This window comes from Oreochromis niloticus, linkage group LG17, assembly GCF_001858045.2.
Source record: "Oreochromis niloticus isolate F11D_XX linkage group LG17, O_niloticus_UMD_NMBU, whole genome shotgun sequence".
Classification (NCBI taxonomy): domain Eukaryota; kingdom Metazoa; phylum Chordata; class Actinopteri; order Cichliformes; family Cichlidae; genus Oreochromis; species Oreochromis niloticus.
In genome coordinates, this window is record NC_031981.2 from 3,856,393 (window position 1) to 3,878,634 (window position 22,242).

Here is a 22,242-nt window from a genome sequence, read left to right on the forward strand (position 1 = left end):
TATCGAATAGTAGGCCTGTGTCTTGCCAAACGCTCAGTCTGTTGTCCCAGTTCCTATCTACGATGTCAGAGACAGGAAAATGTCAGCAAAAAAGAAAGAAAAGAAAAAAAGAATTAATCCCTCCCTCACACGGGCCCTCGGAGAAGACACGGTAATCCCTCCAGTTGTGGATGTTCAGGTTCAGCTGCTCCGCCCGCTGCCAGAGCTCAGTCACACAACTGTGACAAAGCCTTCAGATTGGAGGACACTTATCTGGACTTGGGACGCAAGAGACAAGAGGTCAGACTAAATTGGCTCACCAGAGAGTGGAGTCCACCCTTCAGGCAATCTCCTACTCCTCCCTTCAATGAATTGGAAGTCCCACCGGTGGCCCGCTTTGGCTCCGAGAAGGCCGGCCATGTTTCACAAATGGGGCGAGGAGGAGAATGAGGTGATCCTCCGACGTCCTTGGAGTTTCGCATGACAAAGTATCGAAAGGCAGGAGAGCATTCAGTCTTAGCTTTCTTCACAAGGCTGCCAGTCTCCAGACCGCTAATCTGGTCCCTTGGACAACAAAGAAAAAAGACAAAAGATGTCAGAGTTTGATAACAAAATCAATAATTCTTCCTGAAGAAACAGGAAGTTGAACATATTAGTTATTCAGTCAAATTTTTATGTATATAGAGGAGCACAGCGTTGCACAGAAAGAGCTCTTAACATCTCCACTGATCCTCAAGAGTCTTTCATCTTGAATGCTACCTAATTAAGTTCTCACTCCACAGCTTCCTCTCAGCATGATGCCAAGCTGATTGGTACAACAAAGGCTGTGACTTTAGAGCTGATATGTGTTCTTTTAAAGCTGCACTAATTGATATTTTTGTAACAGCAATGGAGAAATTGCCTGCGTTTATATTAAAGTTGTCACTTTTGGTGACAAACCCACAGAGAATAATCTGCAAAATTCTCTGTGCAATTTTTAACACTCCTCACCAGAGAGATTTAAGTACCTTTGTTTAAGTTTGACAGCCCACAACTTCACAGTTTGAGTTCGATCTCACCTTTCAAATCAACCTAGTATGTAGCAGGTGAAATTAATTTAACTTTATGCTACCTGCCAATACCAAACACAACACATATTAAATCTGTGAAATAAGATAAGAGGTGAAGTAAGATGCAGCAGCTAAAGAGTTAGTTTCAATTCAAATCAATTCAATTTTGTTTAGATAGTGCTAAATCACAGCAACAGTCACCTCAAGGCACTTTATGTTAGATAAAGACCCTACAGAGAAAGGCCCAACAATCAGACGATTCCCTACGAGGAAGCGCGTGGCAACAGTAGGAAGGAAAAACTTCCTTTTAAAAGGAAAAAACCGGCAGAACTAGGCTCAGGGCAGGGCAGCCATCTCAAGAAAGAGACAAAAGACACACTGTGGAAGAGACCCAGAGATTATTAATAATCTGAGTATTTTGCATAGTTGATGTAGACCAAAAAGCTAAAAGATAAAGTAATCGTTACATTGCAAATTTATACTAATGTCTTCTAGATCGGTGTTCCTCAACCCCCGGGCCACAGGCCGGTACCGGGCCACGAGAGTTGAGGCTTGGGTGTGAAATTTATGGTTTTCAGGGTTTTTATCGTTATTTTTTATTGCTTTTATCATTAACTCGGTTTCCCTGGGTCTTTCCCCGTGTGTTATGAATAAATTTTCTTTTTCTTTGGTACCGCTACTGGTTTTATTTTGTTGTATTTATCGACACCTTAAAGGCCGGTCCATGATAATATTGTCGGACATAAACTAGTCTGTGGCGCAAAAAGGTTGGGGACCGCTGTTCTAAGACATCAATGAAAGCAGGCTAAGCAAGCCCTAAATGTAAATAGTGCTGTCCAAAAGTTGAGCCACCCCTCATTTCTTTATGTTTTAGAAAATGGATTTGTGTATTTATTGAAACGTGGAAAGGGGAAAAAAGAGTTTCAAGCTTGTACAAAAGCTTGAAAATCAATATTTGGTATGACCACCTTTATTCTTCAACATGACTTGAACTCTCATAGGTAAGCTTTCTTTAAGTGGTCTTCAGGAATAGTTCTTTTGAGAAGAGGTTGGCTTCAAAGCTCTTCTTGCTGAATACCTTTTGTTCTGTTGTCTGTAAAGATGAGCCCACACCGTTTCAATAACACTGAGGTCCAAGCTCTGGAAGACTAATCCATGACTATTGGAGGTCCATCTAGGTATGCTTTTACTGCATTTGCAGTGTGTTTGGGATCATTGTCATGCTGAAAAATGAAGCCACTGGCAATCACATGTTTTCTAGATGGTGCTGCATAGTTGATCAAAATCTAACAGCACTTTTGTGTGTTCATAATGCCGTCAGTTTTGAACAAAGTCCTTAACAGCACTGGCTGAAATCGAGCCCCAAACCATGACACAGCCACCACTGTTTTACAGATAGTTGTAGATACTCACTGCAGATGTCGGCAAAAGCACAATTTTATTTTAACTGTCTTATGATTGACATTTGTCATAGATTCAACTAAAGAAGTGAGAACAAAATCTGCGTTTTTGCAACAGAAGATACAATTTAAAGTTGGTTTGTATGTCTGTGGTTTATCCCTTGAATTCATTAAACTTAAATGAGTCATAGGTCAGTGTTTTGTGGCTTAAAAACCCCCCAAAATATTCTTCTCATAATACCAGGAAGGGAATGCTAACGTTTCATATCTCTGATTTACAGTCTCCTTGAATGAGCAAAGCCCAAGTGTGGCAAGGTTCAAGTCACAAATTTACCCTCTAAATGTGGAGCTAGCGCTAATTTAATAACACAAAACATTTTGCTTTTCTCTCCTCGGCTTTTCAGTTCAGCCTTGTCTTCTTTTGTATTCAAGGGTTTTTCCTCCAGTTCCTTCTTTTCTATTTTGTTAACTCGCCTTATTTTATTAATTTCTCTATTTATGTGGGTTAATCGTGCATCTGCTTCCTTTCTTTTGGTTATAATTCTCTTAGCTTTTGGGGGTTTTGTCCTTCTTCAACGACTTCAACTGCATCTTCCTGGGCTTTTAGTTCAACCTGCAGAGTTTATCAAATTACTTTCAAACAAATACATGACTCACTTGTCAAGGTTAGCAGAGGTGGCTGCTAGGATTTATTAATGAGCCTGTGGCTTTAGGGAGAGTTAATAAAAAGAAAAAACAGCCCCGCTCTTACCCAGGGACATTGTCCAGCGGTTGTTATGTTAATCACTTAGGCCTAATTAATACCATGCATATTATTAGCAAAATGAACATTCAAATGCCAGCATGCGTTAATTACTGCTGCAGAAGTCCTCTAGCCTACATTTCTCCTGTGAATTTTTGACAGTCTGCCAGTGCTAATTTACCTGAAGCCCTCTCATCAGTGTCAGAAATTATTGTATAAGTTTACAGAGTCAACAGAGAGAGGAAGGATAAAATGTGCATTTAAAAAACCCACAAAAAAACAGAAACTTTGAGGTGTAACTGAACTGCATCGCTTTAATACAGAATTCATATTACCTGTGTGCTTTTCAGTGCCTCTGCTGTTTGACTGTCCACCCTAAAACGGTGCCTAACTCGTACACAGGATGTTTAATGGTTGTTTGAGATGATCCACGATCTGGTGGGCATATCTGTGTGCGTTTTAGAGGGATTTCCTGATCTAAGCTCCAGTCCTTTCATTCTAAACAAACACCATTCAATGAGCCACAAATCCCTCGACTTATTGTTATTATTGAGGCAACGTGGGAAAAGGAAAAGGGCACTTACCTGGCTCACCTCCTCCTACTTTGACTTCAAACGACTATACGTGATAAGTCTGCATGCAGATGTTTTCACCTTATTCACGTTTTTAACTCTTGCATCCAAATGAGCAATAAAGATTTACTCAGTAGGAATATATAGTTGTAGTATGGAAGGAAAATACAGCTTCAGTGGGTTTAGGTTGTGCCTACAGGTCAGCGCAGTTCAGGATAAAGAAGTTTGTCTTCAGTCCAAGTCAGTCAGTGTCCCTGTTACACAAAACAACTAACAGAACAAGCTCATAGCAATTTATGTCGGCACCATTTCTGTGGTAAAAGAATGAAAACAGTGTGTGTGTGTGTGTGTGTGTGTGTGTGTGTGTGTGTGTGTGTGGGAGGGTGGGGGGTGGGGGGGTAATTTGGGTCAGCCAGTGTTGTTATATTTAAATTATGCGTGCCCCAACAGTAATGGAGTGAAGCCAAAGAGGGCTGTGTTAAAATTCTATAAACCTATAGTAATATGAAGATGATCTCAGCCAACTTTAAACAGCTCCTTAATTAATCCTCCTCTTGCACACATAATTAATTGATTTACATGCTCCCCTCCCCACAGCAGTCTCAAACAGTGCTTTCCTGCTGGGGAAGTTAATTGTCAGGTTAGACAGTCCCCCCCACCCCCTGAGAATTTGCAGTCTGAATTATAATGATTTCAGCTTTTTTTCCCAGCGTTTTGGCAGTCAACAGCCTAATGAATTATCCTGTGACACTTACATAAAGAAGTTTATGAAGCACAACAAATGCTATTTGTTGGCTGTACTGGGTACACTACAACAAGAAATGTTTCTGCTTTTACTGCTAAGGGGGAGGCTGTTTTATGTTTTAAGAAGATCTGGTACTTGTCATTGTCTTCAGCGTCTTCAGTTGCATCCACACTGGAAGGAATCTGTAGTGTTGTGGCAACCACACACCACAGAAAGTCAGTGACATTCAGTGAATTCAAGCGACTACATCCGAAAGAAATGCTAGCAGTGCTAAGGAGATAAACTTTTTTCAAGACTTGCCAGTAAGAGCACAGAATAATGCTATTTGACATATGATCCGATAGTTAAACCTAGACAATCACAACTTGGAACGTCCACAAGTGATCAGTTGTCAGCTTGACGTGACAAGCAAATTGCTTCAAGTATGTACACAGCTGTTCCTGGTATTGTCTCTGATGTAATGTCAGTCTTCCAGCTTGGGAGTTAGCGCTCCTAACCCTCCTGTTACCACTGGGACTACTTTGCACTTCCACTTCTGCTGTCCTGTTGTTCCGTCAAGCCCTGGTGCTTCCCAGTTCTCTCGTTGCTCCTTCCTGATGTTGCTGTCCGCTGGGAGCAGCTGCTTGTCTGTCTGGAACTTGAAGTCCCACAGGATCTTAGCCATGTTGTTCTCAACCACCTTCGGCAGTGTCGCTCATTAGGGACAATTCCATATGTGGCACCAATGGGGTGGCTGTGGCTCTCCCGATGCTTTCATCGGCGTATGAATTTGTGTGTAAATGTTGAATAGAAAGCTCTTAGATGTAGGGAAAAAAGTGCTTGTATGTATGTATGTGTGTGGGTGAATCGTATCTGTTGTATAACCTGGTTTGAGTGCTCAAGTAGAGTTAAAAATGCTTAAGAACCAGTCCATTTACAATATTCCTGTACACCATCCTAGCCACGTGGGTGTTCCTTTCTGTGCAGTGTCCTAGCTTGCATCTGACATCCTGCTACTATGTGTTGACTGTCTTGTGCTTCCATAATCAGAGACTCTGGGCTGTGTTGTATGGAAGCCATCTTCCTGCTCTGTGATTAATCCTGGATTCAGGCTCTGACACTCATTATTCTTAAATCTAAATGAAACAATTTTACGTACCTACGGAACAATTTCGTAGCTGTGAAGACGACACAGCCTGTTAGCTTAGTTAGCGCAAAGATAGAAACGCAGTATGCTATTTTTGCTTTCTGCATTTTGTTGATATTAAACTAATGAGTTACTTAGAATTGTCACTTAGTAACACTTGTGACTTAGTAGCTCTGTTGTTGATAGTAGGAGGATTAAATTAATTGTTGTTTCTAGTTTTTAGCTAGCATTAGCCTTTCATTTAGCTCTTGTTAAGAAAGCAACTTGCCTTTTTTGCCCCCAAATATCTCTAAAATAGTTTTAGTATTACAGCTACAATTATAGCTGTCACAGTAATTGTGTAATAATTACAGTGGTAATACTCTTACATTGTATTGTTTTTACAAGGTTAAACTTTGCAAGTCATATTGTACTGCCCCATTATATAGCTGTCTGTTTTGTAGCTTGTTCTTTTCATGTCACATTTGTGCTTTACCTATTCAGTATTTCTTTACCCTTAAATATCTGTGCTGAAGCATAGCATCAGCAGATAAAACAAGGTGGCCATCTTTAGATATGCACTCTTGTCCTCAATCATCTGACTATGATTGTTCTCCTCAGGCTAAAGGACAGGAGACTGGGCTCAATGTATTTGCTATTGTTCACGGGTTTCCCCAGAGTACTGGAGTCAGGACAGAAAAATGTCCATCTTGGCCACAGCCTGCCAAGTCAGCCACTCTTTTCCCTAGGTCTCTCCTCTGTTGCTTTCTTTCATTCACAGTCATTTCAAAGTCACCCGAGACCTTGAAAGGGAAAAAATATTTCTTTTCTGAAATGTTTTAAAAATGACATGTTTTTTTCTGAAAAAAGAACAAGGGAAAAAAGAGTTGTGCAAACAGTCTCAGAGTACTTTCAAGACTAAATAATTCAACGGTTTCTCATTATCAGCTCCACTCCCGTGAAGAGCAGACACCTTAAAACTTCACAAAGGCAAGTGGGCGTCCTCGCTTTTCATTGTCTCTCTATGCTACAACTAAATCTGACATTATTCTAATTAATGAGATGAGTTCATTACTGCTCTTGGGGTTAATGTGTTGTCCTCCACAGATTAGTGAAGGGATTTCACTTTTGCTGGAGTACCTAATTAGATCACAGTGGGTGCTGCCTGCTTAAATAGATGGAATAATGAAAGTCGTCACTCTTCTCAGCAGCAACTTGATTACTGCGCCCTATCTCTGCTCATAAAAGGTTCACATTCACCTGGAACAGGACTCAGTGAAAGGAATTCAATTATATGTATCAATAAAACAGCAACAGCACTTTCTTTTTAAGTTTGAGTTGGACTGACTTGACTGTGATGATCAGAATTCTTGGGCCAAAACTGCCATCTAAAGGACTGAGACAGTACTGCAGTTTTAAATTGTTAATTTTGTGTCCAGAAACAGTATTACCTTAACCTCGATGCGTAACAAACCATAACTGAGAGATTAGTAATTAGCATGCAGCAGAGGAATACACAAATGCTGCATCTAAAGTTACAGAGAATGATCATCTCTTTCGTACAGTCTGTTTTATTCTTGAACAACCGTAATACATAATGTATTAATAATAATTCATTTCTATACAAAAAACATGATAATGTTTATGTGTTCTCCTTCCATTTTTGCTTAAAAATTACTCACTGGCCACTTATTATCACTACTTGTACCTTGGTAGTAGCATGTTGTATGTGGCAAATTCTGATCATACCATGTGAGTGTGGCAACAGAGAACATCAGAGCAGGAAATGATTTTACAATGTGTAGCTGAGTTTTGATGTATGGTAGTATGTTTTCTGTTTTTATCTTACAGAAGTGTCACCTGGTGAGTTGCCTTCCTATCAGCTTGAAGCACTCCGACAATTCTCCTCTGACATGCGACAAGGCATTTTCACCCAGCAAACTGCTGCTCACTGAATATTTTCTCTCTCTTTTTTGGGGGGGCCATTCTCTAGAAACTGTAGAGATGATTGTGTGGGAAAATCCCAGTGAGATCAGCAGTTTCTGAAATACTCTGACCAGCCTGTCTGATACCAACAACCATGCTAAGTCACTTCGAGCACCTTCCTTCTACATCCTAATGCTCAGTTTGAACTTCAGGAAGTCGTCGTGACCATGTCTACATGCCTAAATTCATCAAGCTGCTGCCATGTGATTGGCTGATTATAAATATGCATTAATGAGCTGTTGAACAAGTGTACCTACAAAAAATCTTTAACCTCAATGATATTCAATACCTTTATGTTCTTTTATAGCTATTATACTATTTAAGCTATTAGTATTAAGAGAATTAACAAAAAAACTGAAGCTATTTGTAGTGTAAAATAAGTGATTGCGACACACAAATTGTCCTCCAACAATAAAGATCAATGCAGGTCCTAAAATGGTCCAAAAAGTGTTTTAGCATCTTTTAGCTCATTGGTTTGATGTTACAGTCTGCATTAACTGATTTCTCTCTCTCTCTCTTTTGTATTTACTCTCACTGTTCTTGTTGCAGTTGAGTTTGCATGTTCTCCCCGTGTTTGCGTGGGTTCTCTCCGGGTACTCCGGCTTCCTCCCACCGTCCAAAGACATGCAGCTTGTGGGGATAGGTTAATTGGATAATCCAAATTACCACTAGGTGTAAATGTGCGAGTGAATGTGAGTGCGAATGGTTGTCTGTCCCTGTGTGTTGGCCCTGCGACAGACTGGCGACCTGTCCAGGGCGTACCCCGCCTCTCGCCCTATGACAGCTGGGATAGGATCCAGCGCCCCCCGTGACCCTGAAAAGGATAAGCGGAAGCGAATGGATGGATGAATGTTCTTGTTGCTGCCACTTGCCACTTCCTTCCAGCTGAAAATATAATTCAGCGCATTTTCTGTTCTCCTAAACACCATCATACAAGTTAGCAGTTAGCCTCTGGACAAAACATGCCTTTTAGCATATACAATTTCCCTCCGGAGATGTTGGAGACCAAAGCAAGGTTAAAATCACACTTATTATTTAGTTTACAGTCATTAAATGGCCTGAAACAAAACTCCAAATTAATGTTAATGTTGTTTTGTGTCTCACAGATATATTCAAAGCAGTAACTACTGCTAGCTTAAAATGCTCAATTCTAAATCTTGATTCTTTGCACATAATCCTAAATGTCTCCCTTATATGCGTCTTTATACTGATAAGAATACAACAGCAGGGCTGTTGTATCACTGAGGTCACATCCTCTGCAGTTTCTACCTACTTGGCACTTTAGAAACCTGAGTAAAATTCAGCATTCTTTAATTAAAATGCTAATATGGTGAGTTTTTCTACCAGCCAATTTCTGTAATTTATAAATGAACGTATTCCTAAGAGACTTAAATGTGTGAGAGGGTTTGAATGACCTTAAATCCTGACTACATTATGGAAAACTAAAATAAGTCATCTTAATAATTAAGTCGTTTTGCATTGCTAATTGTATCAAATGTATTTGGCTGCTAGCATTTGATATGTACACAATTCCACTAGTAATTCTATTGTTTTGTACTTATTTATTACTTGTGTGTATGACATTGCACAAATCCAAATATCATTTTTGTCCTTTGTTTTCTTGGGGGTTTTTTTTCACATTAATCCCACCGCCTTGAAGCTTCATTTTCTCTGTTGGGCTTCTTAAAATTCACCTAATCTCCGTTGCCCGTCCCACCCACTTATCGTGTGGTTTTGTAGTGTCTTCTAAGAGCAGAATATTGAGTAGCATATTGCGCTCAGACACTACTCATTAGGCACAGGAACTGTTGTCTTTGAGATAGGCTGAAGTGGTGGAGGAGAAACAGGAGGAGGGATTATGAGACTAATTCCCTCATAACTTTTTCCCCTCATTAATCTTTTTGGAGGGCATGAGATTCTTTAAATGCTAATGTCCAATAAAGATGTCAGCGGTGACATTTTACAGTGACTGCACAGATGTGAACAAGGTTGACTGTGCTGTTGTAGAAGAACTTTTCCCACTCGCCTCATCTTACTTGTCTCACATGTTAATTTGAAAGATCCTTTACTGGGATTAAACATAACATGTTCTGACACGTATACTTACTTATCCTTCTTATATTCAAACAAGGTCAGATGCAACGGGTATGTCCTGTCCTCAAAATAACTTTGTGGTACTGCTCGAGTCTAACAAGAAAAAAATATTGGCAACCACCAGCGGTACCCCTCAGCCTTCTAGTAGACACACAAAATCCTACGTCACCTCATTGTCAAGTTTTCGCACTCACAAGATTTTCAGAAAACTTAACTCTGAGCTTGAGGTCGAGGTCATTGAGATTCAAACTCGTCCGAGATTTTTAGTAGACACACCTATGACATCAATTTGAAGCTCCTACATGGCCTCATTCTTGAGTTATCTCATTCACAAACTTAAGTGTCCCAGCCACGATGACAAGACCCCCATCAGCTTTTTACAGCTGAGGGGTAAAAATCTAGACACAAAAACCCCGAATCAAGCATTTCCAGAGGAAATAAACTTTAATTCACATACAATTTGATTCTATTTAATATACATACAATCAAGTATATTTAGAGGAAACTGATCGAGGTCAACGTGGCAACAAGCTGATGAGTCACCAAGAGAAATACATCCTTATTTGTCATCATAGCACACGCACCGATGTACAAAAAGGCAATCTTGTATTTCCTTAACAGCACCCATTGATCACCTAAAAACAAAGGACAAAAATCACTAACACTTCCAGAGTAAAATCAGTCCTTACAATCCCATTACACTGAATTAGTGTCCAAAAGATAGCAGGTGAAATGTATCTGTACGCAGCTCCTTCCTTTGTTTTCTCCTCCAAGGACAAATCATCGTCCGAAAATCCCTTTTGAAGGGATACGATTGTTTTGACACACAGTCATTCTGCTGAGGCTGACCATATTGCCAAGCTCCAGTCGGCCATGCGCAGCACCCTTTGGGAGTTTCATGAAAATGTGGCAACACTAAAGGTTTGCATAATATCGGTCCCTGTTCATGTAATCTCTGTACGCAAACTTGGCGTCTCTCTTGCTGTGCGGGATCCGTCCGAACGGCGCATGGTCGTTGAAACATGAGTCGAAGACCTCGTCGACTATTTTCTCCGCCTCGGCTCGGCTAATTTTCCTCACGGCCAGGATGGAGCGAAGGGCGCGGCCTCGGACGCACTCCTGTCGAAGGAAAGCACACGAGTTTGGTTTGAAATGGAAGCTGCGCGCTAAAATCTGCAAATAATTTTTGACCGGTGAAAGTACCTGATGATGCCGCTTTAAGCCGAAGTTGAATCTAGCAACTTCGTTGGTGAAGGAGCAGTCTCCGCTCAGGTTAGCTGCCCGGATCTGAAACAGAGGCACCAAAAACTAGAATCTTTGAGGACAGCACAACACTGACACTTCACTCTGTGAGGCTTAACCAAATCCTCCCAGAATCCAGTCTCACTACTCATCAGTAAGCTTCACGATGCTTCCAGACACTTTGTCAGGTCATTCTCAGTGGACCTTTTGGACACTAGTAGCCTTACGGAACCACTCTTGTTATTCGGTCCCAGTTTTCTTGTGAAAAGAAGACTTCACCACTCACCTCTGAACAGGCCAGATGTCTGAAGTTATTGAACCAGTCCACATGGGCCCGGCAGTGGTCAAAGGCATGTATGAGCTCATGCGTGACTACTCGGTTCATGTGGGACTGCTGGTGGATGTTGTTCTGACACAAAACGATCTGGGGGAAAAAAAACCCCAACACAAATACAGTCAGTTCTCATAGGTCCGCACGTTCTGCAACACCTGTGTTTTTGTGTTTCCTACCTGAGACGAGGCCGCGTCAAATCCACCGCTGACCGTCCCGTCACAGTCCTCACAGGAAAAGTGCCGATCTTTAAACACTTTACTGCATCCAGAGAGGAAAAGTGAAAACACTGTGATGCTGTTTATTTTGTAATACTGTGCTTTGGCATATTTGTCACACTAACATGTTTCAGATCAAACAAATTGTATTATTAGACAAAGATAACGAGTTAATACAAAGTGCAGTGCATTTATTAAGGGAAAAAAACTGTCCAAACCTCCCTCACCCTGTGTGAAAAAGTAACTGCAATAAGAAGAACTGCAATCAAGCTTTTTAAACAAACTGGTAATGAGTCTTTCACATCACTGGGGAAGAATTTTGTCCTACTCTTCTTTACAGCATTGTAATTTATTTTGGGCGTTTTTTAGCCATTCAGAGGTGGACTTGCTGGATCCTGCTGCAGAACCCAAGTGTGCTTGAGGTTCGGAGCATGAAATGATGACCGAGCTTACAAGTCGCCCAGACCATCACACCACCATGTTTGATTGTTGGTATGATATTCTCTTTAGTTTAATACCAGATGTAACAGGACACAAAACCTTTCAGAAAGTTCAACTTTTGTCTCATCAGTTCAGAAAATATTTGCCCAAAAGTTTTGGGAATCATCAAGCAGTGGTTTTCTCCTTGGGACTCTCCCATGGATGCCTGGTCTCTTTTCTATTGTTGAATCGTGAACTCTGACCTTAAATGAGACAAGTGAGGCCCGCAGTTCTTTAGATGTTGCTCTGAGTTCTTTTGTGACCTCCTGGATGAGACGTCAGTGCACTCTTAGAGGCACTCCTGGGAGGGTTCACCACATCACTTTTTAAGAGCTTTCAGTCTACTTCACTTTGGTGGACACGTTCTATTTAAGAGATTTCTTAAAGGTCTGGTGGTAAACAGGCCTGGATGTGGTTAAAGAAATTTAACTCTGCTTTCCAAAAACAAAAACAAAAATGTTGAAATATTAACGACAGTTAACTCATGTAGGGTGGACGATTACTTGGGCCAAGAAGGTTTGGATAGCTTTTTCCCTTAACAAAGTAATGACTTAAAAACGAAATTCTCCTTGCATAATTTAGCCAATTTTAAAATTTGATTATCTGAAACATGTGGCAAAAATGTATTTAAGTTTTGGGGAAGTGAAAATGTCAGTGAATTTGTTACTCTGGAAAAATTTAAAATGGCTTTTTGAGCATTTGTACTAAAAAATTTTATAGGTATACAGTAGCTGTAAAACGAATAATCTGCAGCAAAGTTAAACTTGAAAAACTGTTCATTTCGACTGTTTGTTACCAATAAAAAGCAATAGCAAGAGTATCCCCCCTTTCCCATTTGTTGGGACTGCTCTGTATATAGGTATCACTACAGTAAAATGAGATTAACAGTGGAAGGTCAAGCGTGGTACTTTATTTTGAAATGGCACGTACCATCCTGAACTCTTCATGGCACTGAGGAGGAGTTTGGCGTAAGGACCTGAGAGAGAAGCACACAAGCTAGTTAGCATTATCATTCACTGCTAACTGAATCAGCTAACGCTAAAAGTGCTGCCAATATAGACTGTGACTTTGTACACTGCAAAGGCATGCAGTCCCCCGAACCGGCAGGTATCTACTTCTTACTGCTGAGGTGACGTTCCCTTTAAAAAAAAAAAAAAAAAAGCTAATACTGATACTCACTGGTTTCCACTGCGAACTGTAACATGACCTGACACTTGTGGTTGAAAGTGAACAGGCTCTCTGCGATTGAGGTCTTTTTGTGCTCTCCCGGTTTTCTCTCCGGGAATAAGTCGTATCCATATTCCTCCTCTTGTTTAGTCTGGTCCATTGTGTGAAATGCCCAGAATATTAAAATGTCAGCATGAAGGTCCTCTTGGTTAGCTGCAGACAGCTAGCAGGAGGGGTCGTCACTGTTTTGTAGGTCACGTGGGACATTTAGGTCAAAGGTAATGAATATGGAAATTGAGTTTGTTATTGCTGGCGTCACTCTTATGAAAAATAAAAATAAAATATTGAAATATAATTCAAAGAAATTCGGAGATCAATAAAATATTAGCCTTTTATATAGTTAATTGGCAAGACTACAGTGAAGATCGTCTATATAGAATGGGCAGAAAAGTCGTTAACTCGAAGTGGGTCTAAGGACCAAAACTAAAACTAGTGTATCAAACGTTTTAATTTATAGGCTGAGTATATTTTGTGTTTCGTAGCTAATGTACTGTCAATGTACAGGCGTGTCAGCTTATAACAAACTATATGGAATGACATTTGTGCGTTTATTATGCAGTCAATAGATTTGGAATCCAAAATATAGATTTGGAGGCAGAGTCAGTGCAGGTTTGGAAATGTGAATTCAAAATGCATATCCAAAGGTTTTCGATTTTGTTTTTTGATGCTAGCATCCACTGGCGAGTCTTCACTGCAGTGACAGCTTGAAATCATCCACCGTCAGGGAACTTAGATATTTTTACTTGCAATAAAAATACACTGCCTGTAATTTTAAACTTCTCATGTTTGGGCGCACATTAAAGTCACCAAAGTGACCCCACACTAACATAGACGATCTCTAGGTACGTGTAGCGCTGCTCCATTAAGAGCAAAGGCTGCTGGGACTTTGCTGTCATGGCTGCGAACGTAAACAGAAAGCTGTGAATAAACGGCACTTTTTTCTTGTAGTTTTTAGCCAAACTAACGGAAGCTAAACGCTAACTGTGAAGCGGGAAAAGAAGTAACAGGTATTTCACACGTTTTGAGCAGCAACAGTCATTTCTCTTTATTTTATTTTATTTAAGTAAAGCGATGTTTTTGCTAGCCAGCTAGCTTCTAGCCAAAGAAGCGTGACGGCGTGATTCTCGTGTTTTCCTCCCGACTGCCGCACGGACCCAAAGGCGACAAGTGCCGCTAAGAGTTTGTCCCCCAAACAAATGTGTGTTTCACAGGGAGGGACATGTCCGTGGGAAACAAAGCCGCCGAGTTACAGCTTCAGATGCGGCAAAATGTGGAGGAGCTGCACAGCTTCGTGAGAGAGCTGGAGAACTGGGAGGCGGACATCAAGAGGAAGGATGAGGAGCTGAGGACGGGGGTGGTTCAGGAGGTTCAGGTATGCCTCCCGCTGCAGACAGCTCGCGAGGTTCTTGGTGAACTGAAGTCCGTCCAGGTGTCAGCAGCTTCTTGTCTCTGTTGTAGAAAAAACTCCCTCCAGTGAGGAACAAGGACTACAGAGCCAAGAAGAGGGAGAAAAAGAAAAACAAGAAGGAGGAGGAGGTTACTGGAGATGGTGACACAAAAACAGAGGAGGCCAAACAGGCTTCGAGAATAAAATCATTCGACTATCAATCCTGGGACAAGTTTGATGTGGTATCTTTGAAAGCCTATAAAACACACTTGGCTTTAGAAGTAAAACTTTTATGCTATCAGCTACAACTTTTATTTAATTTGTTTGATTTGTTGTGGCAGGAAAAGGTTCTGGAAGAAATGGACAAGGAGGAAGATTGTCCTGTAGAGTCCAACGAGTCAGACTCAGAGGAAGCTGCAGTCGATCCGGAGAAAGCGCTGGCCGAGAAGGAAAAGGTGGATATTATATGTGAGGCATTTAAAAAAAGGAAAAATAGATGTGGTACTGGACAGGCCAATCAAAATCAACCCAATGTGTTGTTACAGGTGTGCATCTGGTTACACTGTAAAGTACGACTTAGGGTTTTACAGGGGCTTGCATTCACGATATGGTGTAGATGTCCTGCTGAAGGATAAATCTCCAATCAGGTGATCATGCAGGATACATCAAAATAAGTTATATAATCTGAAAGGGTCTGATACTCCTTCAAGGCCAATATAATTTTTTTAATACTGTCATATTATAACCAAAAACTGCCTTTTTAAAGTGTTTTCCAGGTAAAAACACATCAAACATGCAGATCTATTTGATTACTCTGTCACAGACATTTGATTATTGCAGTTTTTACCTGAAACTATGATTTATCCCATTACATTCCAAGTTTCTTATAGAAAGTGTGCATGTGTATTCATTTATGAGTCCTTACTAACAACATTTTTTATTGTCACATGTCGTTGATTATTCGTTTGGGGCGTTCCATATCCAATGTTCCCCTCTAGGGATGGGTATCGTTTAGGTTTTATCCGATACCAGTACCAAACCGGTACTTTTGAAACGGTGCTGGTGCTTAAATGGTGCTCGAACCGGTGCTTAAAGAATGAAGAACACACACTTTGTCCAAAAACCTCTCATGTTTAGCTGTTTCCCACTTTTTCTTTGGTCATTTTAGCCTTTTTGGCCAGGGTGAAGGGAGTATCTGCCATCAAACAAGAAGACAGCCGCATGTAACTACGAGGGTGTTTGCTAGTTCACCTTACATGCATTAATGTAATAATGTGGTTTGCGTACTCAACGTAAATTACACACGAACAACATGAAGCTACTCACGCAGAGAAGAACGGCTGCTGCTGCCATCATCATCCGTCATCATTTCTGCTACGCTGGCAGGGCTAGGGGCCAGGACTCTCCTCTTCGGGTTTTGGGGGGATGTTGCTAACTCCGGGTCCGATAACAGGCACCACACCCACAGTAGATGTGCACGGCGTGAGGTCTCGCAGCAAGCTATCAAATACGGCGCATTTCTCGGCTTTCAAAAAAACGCTATGCGTCGCCAGGTGTTTCATCAGATTTGAGGTGTTACCTCCTTTGACAGTATCACAGTATCACCTTAAAGCACTTGTTGCAGGCTGCTGAGTTTGCATCTTTAGCTGTGAAGTACAGCCAGACCTTGACCGCTTCGCCTTGGGCATTTTTAATCTGTAGCTCTGCTCTAAAAGAACGTACGTACCTGGGCCCGCCTACTACGCTTGGAAAGGTAAAATGATTGGCTAGAATCCAAAGTGTATGACATCTCAGTAAAAAAAAAGCACCAAAATGTGCGCTGCTTTTCGGTCTGGTTACTAGTGTTTATGTCAGAACTGGTACCCATCCCTATTCCCCTCATAACTTGGATGAGCAGTGATTCTATTGTCTCATCTTTATGTCTTATGACATAACATATGTAACACACACACACACACTTTCCTCTTTAAATTTACAGCCATAGTTTCTGTTTAATTCTCAGGGTAACAAATTCTTTAAAGATGGGAAGTACGATGACGCGATCGAATGTTACACGAGAGGAATGGCTGCCGATCCTTACAACCCCGTGCTTCCCACAAACAGAGCTACGTCATTCTTCAGGCTCAAAAAGTGAGTCAAAGCACCAAGAATGAAATCACACAATTAGGATGTTTGTGTAGTTTTTTTCATTTCATTTTTTTTGCTATTTTTTCATTTTGTGTTTGTGCAGATACGCTGTGGCTGAGTCCGACTGCAACCTGGCAATTGCTCTTGACGGCAAGTACTTCAAAGCGTACGCGCGGAGAGGTGCAGCTCGGTTTGCGCTGAAGAACTATGAACCTGCATTAGAAGGTAACAAGCGTACCAACAAGACAGTATATTTTAATTTGAGCGCCCTTAGATGACAGTAAAACTATCCTCTGTAGATTACGAGATGGTTCTCAAGCTCGAGCCTGACAACACGGAAGCACAGAATGAAATAAAGAAAATCAGAGAGGTGGGTTAGTGCACAACGTGTGTTTGTGTGCACACAGTCAACTTGGCGGTTCATCGTCTTTGATCTTCTCCTGTGTCCGCTTCAGGCCCTTGGATATCAGGCGGCTGCCATCACAAGCAAAGCTGCAGAGTCCCTGGAGGCCCCTGCAGTCGATCCTGATCAACAGAGACGGATAGAGGAGCAGCAGAGGAGACAGGAGGCGGTTTTCCAGAAGGACAGAGTAGGATTTTTGATGATGATTCATGAAGGTTTTCATGATTTTAGCAGTGTTTCTGCTTTCTTCCCAAAGATCTTAAGTGATGAGGGTTATTTTGTCTCTAGGGGAATGCCTACTTCAAAGAAGGGAAGTATGAAGCAGCTGTAGAGTGCTACACCCGAGGCATGGAGGCAGACCACATGAACGTCCTGCTGCCCGCCAACAGAGCCATGGCTTATCTCAAGCTGGAGAAGTACGGACACTTTTTCTTGACACAGATTAAAAAGGCTGTTGGAGATTTTCCTTCTTGTTTCTGACTGGCTTTGTTTTTCCTCTTCTTCTGCTGCAGGTTTAAGGAGGCGGAGGAGGACTGCAGTAACGCCATTTTCCTGGACAGTACTTACTCCAAGGCTTTCGCCCGGAGAGGCACAGCCAGAGTTGCACTAGGAAAGCTGGAAGAGGCCAGACAAGGTGCAGTGTGTTTGTGTTTTTATGAGCCCAAAAAACGACATTGTGTCTTCTGTCTGTTTGCTGTTGGGTTGGTTTTAATCTTCACTTCTGTTTGTGTGTGTCACAGATTTTCAGCAGCTGTTGAAACTGGAACCTGGAAACAAGCAAGCCCTTAACGAACTCCAGAAACTGCAGATGGTATGTGTCAAAATCCAGTCATTATTAGCATTAGCTCCATTAGCTTCTGATGTCTTTATTAGGCTTGAGATTTTTCTCCTCTCACTTTAGTCTTTCTCCTGGTGTTAGGACACAGGCTCCAGTGGCCGTCTGCAGACAGTGAACGGCTCACAGATGAGAATAGTCCAACCAGTAGATAAACCAACACACCTTCGCTCAACCGTGAGTAGCAAATGTCTGTTTAAGAAGCATTTCCTGGATTGCAAGCATCACTCTTGGTTAGGGATGGGTACCAGTAGGTTCTGACATAAACGGTAGTAACCAGACCGAAAAGCAGCGCACATTTCGGTGTTTTATTTCGGTGCTTGTTTTTTTTTCTTGAGATGTCATACACTTTGGATTCTAGCCAATCATTTTACCTTTCCAAGGATAGTAGGCGGGTCCAGGTACGTACGTTCTTTTAGAGCAGAGCTACAGATTAAAAACACCCAAGGTGAAGCGATCAAAAATCTGGCTGTACTTCACAGCAAAAGATGCAAACTCAGCAGCCTGCAACAAGTGCTTTAAGCTGATACTGTGATACTGTCAAAGGAGGTAACACCTCAAATCTGATGAAACACCTGGCGACGCATAGCGTTTTTTTTAAAGCCGAGAAATGCACCGTATTTGATAGCTTGCTGCGAGACCTCACACCAAGCACATCTACTGCGGGTGTGGTGCCTGTTATCGGACCCGGAGTTAGCAACATCCCCCAAAAACCTGAAGAGGAGAGTCCTGGCCCCTAGCCCTGTCAGCGTAGCAGAAATGATGAGGATGATGATGGCAGCAGCAGCCGTTCTTCTCTGCGTGAGTAGCTTCATGTTGTTCGTGTGTAATTAACGTTGAGTAGGCTAACCACATTATTACATTAATGCATGTAAGGTGAACTAGCAAACACCGTCGTAGTTACATGCGGCTGTCTTCTTGTTTGATAGAGTGAGACCATATAGGCCCTATAGCTGCAGAAAAGGCTAACATTGTTATCTTTTTACAAAAAAAACAGCTAAACATGAGAGGTTTTTGGACAAAGTTTGTGTTCTCCATTCTTTAAGCACCAGTTCGAGCACCGTTTAAGCACCGGCACCGTTTCAAAAGTACCGGTTTGGCACCGGTATCGGATAAAACCTAAACGATACCCATCCCTACTCTTGGCACCCCTTAGACTAGTGTATTTGTATTCTAATGTGAACTATGTGAAAGTGGATTTGTGATCCAGTGGAGCTCTGTTTGTATACGCTGCTGAGGGAAGACAAACACTTATTTTCCCATTGCTTGCATGCTATTGTTTTGTTTTGTTTTGGAGACCCATAAAAATCTTCAGTGCACACATGACTTTTATTATGTTAATTTTAATCTTTCCTGGAATGATCAGAATCAGCGGTGGGGTCCTTTTAATTTTATAAAGCTTGACAAACACAAATATTACTTTTTTTTTTCTCTGCAGAAACCTCTGAGGAGGATAGACATCGAGGAAATCAGCGGAAAGGTTGTGGTGCCTGAGGTGGAATCAGATGCATACAAGCCCTTGGTGCAGGAAGTGGTGAAGGAAGTAGAGGAGGGGTCTTCTCCCCTGTCTACATCCCCCAGCGCCAAGATGATCAAAATCGAGGAGCTGTCAGACGTCCCCTCACAGGCATCAGAAAAGTAGGTGTCAGCATTTTTGAGTATTGCTCTTAACTTTTCTGCACCAGATGGTATTTTATTGTATCAGTTTTTGTCCTTTTAAAAGTTATTCTTCATTTCACCAGACAGCCCAAACAACCAGAGCAGGCAGGAACCGTTCATCCTCCTGAACCATCAACCGAACCTTCCTCAACAGGAACAGACCTGCCTCCTCCACCCACCAACAGCTTCCAGCTGGAGGCGGACCTCCGCAGGATTGGAAACCAGCCCGAAACTGTTTACAGATATCTGAAGGTGAGCCTCTGTGTGCTTTTTTTTTTTGGTCCTGTCTTCCTTCTCTCACCCCACCCGGTCGCAGCAGATGGCCGCCCCTCCCTGAACCATGGTCCTGCTGGAGGTTTCTTCCTGTTAAAATGGAGTTTTTCCTTCCCACTGTTGCCAGAGCGCTTGCTCATAGTGTCATATGATTTTGGGGGCTTTCTCTGTTTTCATTGTATTGTTATAGAGTGTTTGCCTTACAAGTGCCTTGAGGCAACTGTTGTTGTGATTTGGCACTGTATAAATAAAATGAAATTGAATTGAATTGCTGTCAAGTTATCAAAGATTTTTGGCTAAAATCGTCTTTGTTTTTGCTTTTTTTCTCTTTCTTGTGTTTTTATGTACAGCAAATCAAATCTGAGGCTTACGCCAAGATTTTCCAAAACTCCCTTGAACCTGATATCCTCAATCTTATCCTGAGGACTCTACGTGACTTCTACATCAAGTAAGTTTTTTTTTTAAATGGTGTTTACATCAAAATTATGGGTAATAGTAAAATTATTATGCATTAAGCATCCTGCTATTTTCAGTCATACTCAGACAAATAGGTGCAGCCAAACTCTTAAAGTAGTGAACACGTGTAGCTTTATGGTGGATTTAAAAAAACAGCTTTGTTTGCAGGAATGAAGAGCCGGCCGTCATACTGGAGAATCTCAGGAGTCTTGCAAGTGTGAGGCGCTTCGATATGGCTGTTATGTTCATGTCATCACCAGAGAAGAAAGGTGGAGTCTTTACATGATGCGCCGCTGCAAATGGCTCATAGTTTCACTTTGTCTTTTTCATCCACATTTTTCCAGCATATTGATAATTTCTGGGTTTTTTTTCTTTTCCTCACAGTGCTCAAAGAACTGTTTGACTTTCTTCACCAAGCCGACCTGGACAGATCGTCTATCACGGCTTTGCAGAAGAAGTATGGCGTCTAATTGCATTTAGTGGAAATTTGGCGCCTCAACAGACTTTGGATTTCAGAGAAAACCAAATAATTTAGCTGTTGTTTGTTTGCTGAATAAACTTTTGTTTAATAAGACTGCAGAGCTGTGAATCTTTCCTCTGGAAAGGCGGTGTCATTTTCTGTCATAACTGAGTTTATTTAAAGTTGGAGGCTGGAAATTCACAGTTTATCGTCTGTAATTAAGTTTCAGCTGCATTTTAATAAAAAATAAAGACAAACTTTTCACAGAAGTTCACTTGACTGTCAATTAAGATACACACTGCAACTTGGAAATGCAATAAAAGCAGATGTTTACCTTCAATAACAAGAAATTGGTCAGAAATGTAAATGGCACCAAGTTATTAATGGGATCATTTATGGGTCTGTTTGAGGTAAGCCAAGAAAACTAAATACTAAATAACTGAACACCAAATAAAGAATACTTTTTTTTACTGTGTTTGGACTTAGATAATTTGATGAGTCTCCCCACGTGTGAGAAATGGTAGAAAATGAGTTTTAGTAAACACCCAAGCTGTTGAGTCTTAATAAAAGTCAGGTAAACGTGGAATCGAAAGGTGGATTCTGTTCATCTGGACGTTTTCAGCAGGAGAAACGTTTCGTCATTCATCCAGGTGACTTCTTCAGTCTCAGCTGACTGCAGGTTTCCAACCTTATAAACAGGACATTTTCACTTTGACTGAAACCAGCCCACTGAATGAACGATGGGCTGGGAGGTCAGTTCTTTGATCATTAATATGCAAATTTTCATTATCATTGATCAAGGACCATGAATATCATTCACAGAGAGTTGGGGAATGGCTGCAATCACAGCATTGTAAGATGGTGACAGATGTACCCTTAGGCCCCCTCCTCGATTCAGAGATGGTCTTTCCCTTTTCACGTAAGTTGCCTCCTTGACTCCTCGTTCAAACCAGCGTTCCTCCCTGTCCAGGATGTGAACATCCTCATCATTGAAAGTGTCCACTGGCCTGTAGGTGTAAATAGCCTGCAGAGTCCTGGCCTGATGAGGTAGCTCTTCTATGTTGTTCCATCCACTTAACGAGATGTTTGGTTTCCTCGATGTTTAAAACATGGCAATCCTCCCGGCACAGCGTACAAAATATTACTCTGTTTGTGTCGGGGGACAGATTCCTTTTTTTTTTTTTAGGTGCAGCATGTTTTGGGGGTTAAAGGCCACAGAGACGCAGTGTTTAGAAAAAAAATGTGTCTCAACTGTTCTGATACCCCTGACATGTAAGGGATCACTAAGGGTTTCTTGATGTGATGTTCTTCTGCTTCCCTGGCCGCTGCGTCTGTGGGGATGGTGTTTGCTCTGTGTTATAGTGTCCTGATGACACCCAATTTGTGCTCCAGTGGGTGATGAGAGTATGTGGTAGTGGTAAATAGTAAATGTGGTAGTACAGCTACAGAATGTGTAAACATAGCCTTGCACA

General features: G+C 41.5%; 2 protein-coding genes across 3 annotated transcripts; one reads left to right on the forward strand and one right to left on the reverse strand.

The window, feature by feature from the left end:
- Window positions 1-10,097: 10,097 nt before the first annotated feature.
- On the reverse strand, window positions 10,098-13,430 carry atp23 (ATP23 metallopeptidase and ATP synthase assembly factor homolog). The gene is made up of 6 exons (XM_003445147.5): window positions 13,123-13,430; window positions 12,874-12,919; window positions 11,425-11,506; window positions 11,201-11,338; window positions 10,876-10,959; window positions 10,098-10,791 (listed from the first exon to the last, which is right to left on the reverse strand). Exons 1-6 carry the CDS (start codon window positions 13,268-13,270, stop codon window positions 10,588-10,590), a joined length of 702 nt encoding a protein of 233 aa, XP_003445195.1. The 5' UTR covers window positions 13,271-13,430; the 3' UTR covers window positions 10,098-10,587.
- rpap3 (RNA polymerase II associated protein 3) lies at window positions 12,914-21,039 on the forward strand. Of its 2 annotated transcripts, none has more exons than XM_005451803.4 (17): window positions 12,914-13,050; window positions 14,382-14,542; window positions 14,629-14,799; window positions 14,899-15,012; window positions 16,560-16,687; window positions 16,788-16,909; window positions 16,984-17,054; window positions 17,140-17,274; window positions 17,376-17,503; window positions 17,600-17,721; window positions 17,828-17,898; window positions 18,007-18,099; window positions 19,361-19,560; window positions 19,665-19,833; window positions 20,205-20,302; window positions 20,479-20,579; window positions 20,695-21,039. In XM_005451803.4, exons 1-17 carry the CDS (start codon window positions 13,029-13,031, stop codon window positions 20,778-20,780), a joined length of 1,992 nt encoding a protein of 663 aa, XP_005451860.1. In that variant the 5' UTR covers window positions 12,914-13,028; the 3' UTR covers window positions 20,781-21,039. The 2 variants fall into 2 exon arrangements, with proteins under 2 accessions (XP_005451860.1, XP_005451861.1); XM_005451804.3 differs by lacking the exon at window positions 12,914-13,050 and adding an exon at window positions 14,019-14,177.
- Window positions 21,040-22,242: the final 1,203 nt, after the last annotated feature.

Coding starts and splice junctions, on each gene's coding strand:
- rpap3 (XM_005451803.4), top strand. CDS start 13,029: ATGCAGTCCCCCGAACCGGCAG. Junction 16,910..16,983: donor CTATGAACCTGCATTAGAAG/GTAACAAGCGTA, acceptor TATCCTCTGTAG/ATTACGAGATGGTTCTCAAG. Junction 17,055..17,139: donor AAATAAAGAAAATCAGAGAG/GTGGGTTAGTGC, acceptor TGTCCGCTTCAG/GCCCTTGGATATCAGGCGGC.
- atp23 (XM_003445147.5), bottom strand. CDS start 13,270: ATGGACCAGACTAAACAAGAGGAGGAATATGGATACGACTTATTCCCG. Junction 11,339..11,424: donor TTGACGCGGCCTCGTCTCAG/GTAGGAAACACA, acceptor TTTTTCCCCCAG/ATCGTTTTGTGTCAGAACAA. Junction 10,792..10,875: donor GCTTAAAGCGGCATCATCAG/GTACTTTCACCG, acceptor TTCCTTCGACAG/GAGTGCGTCCGAGGCCGCGC.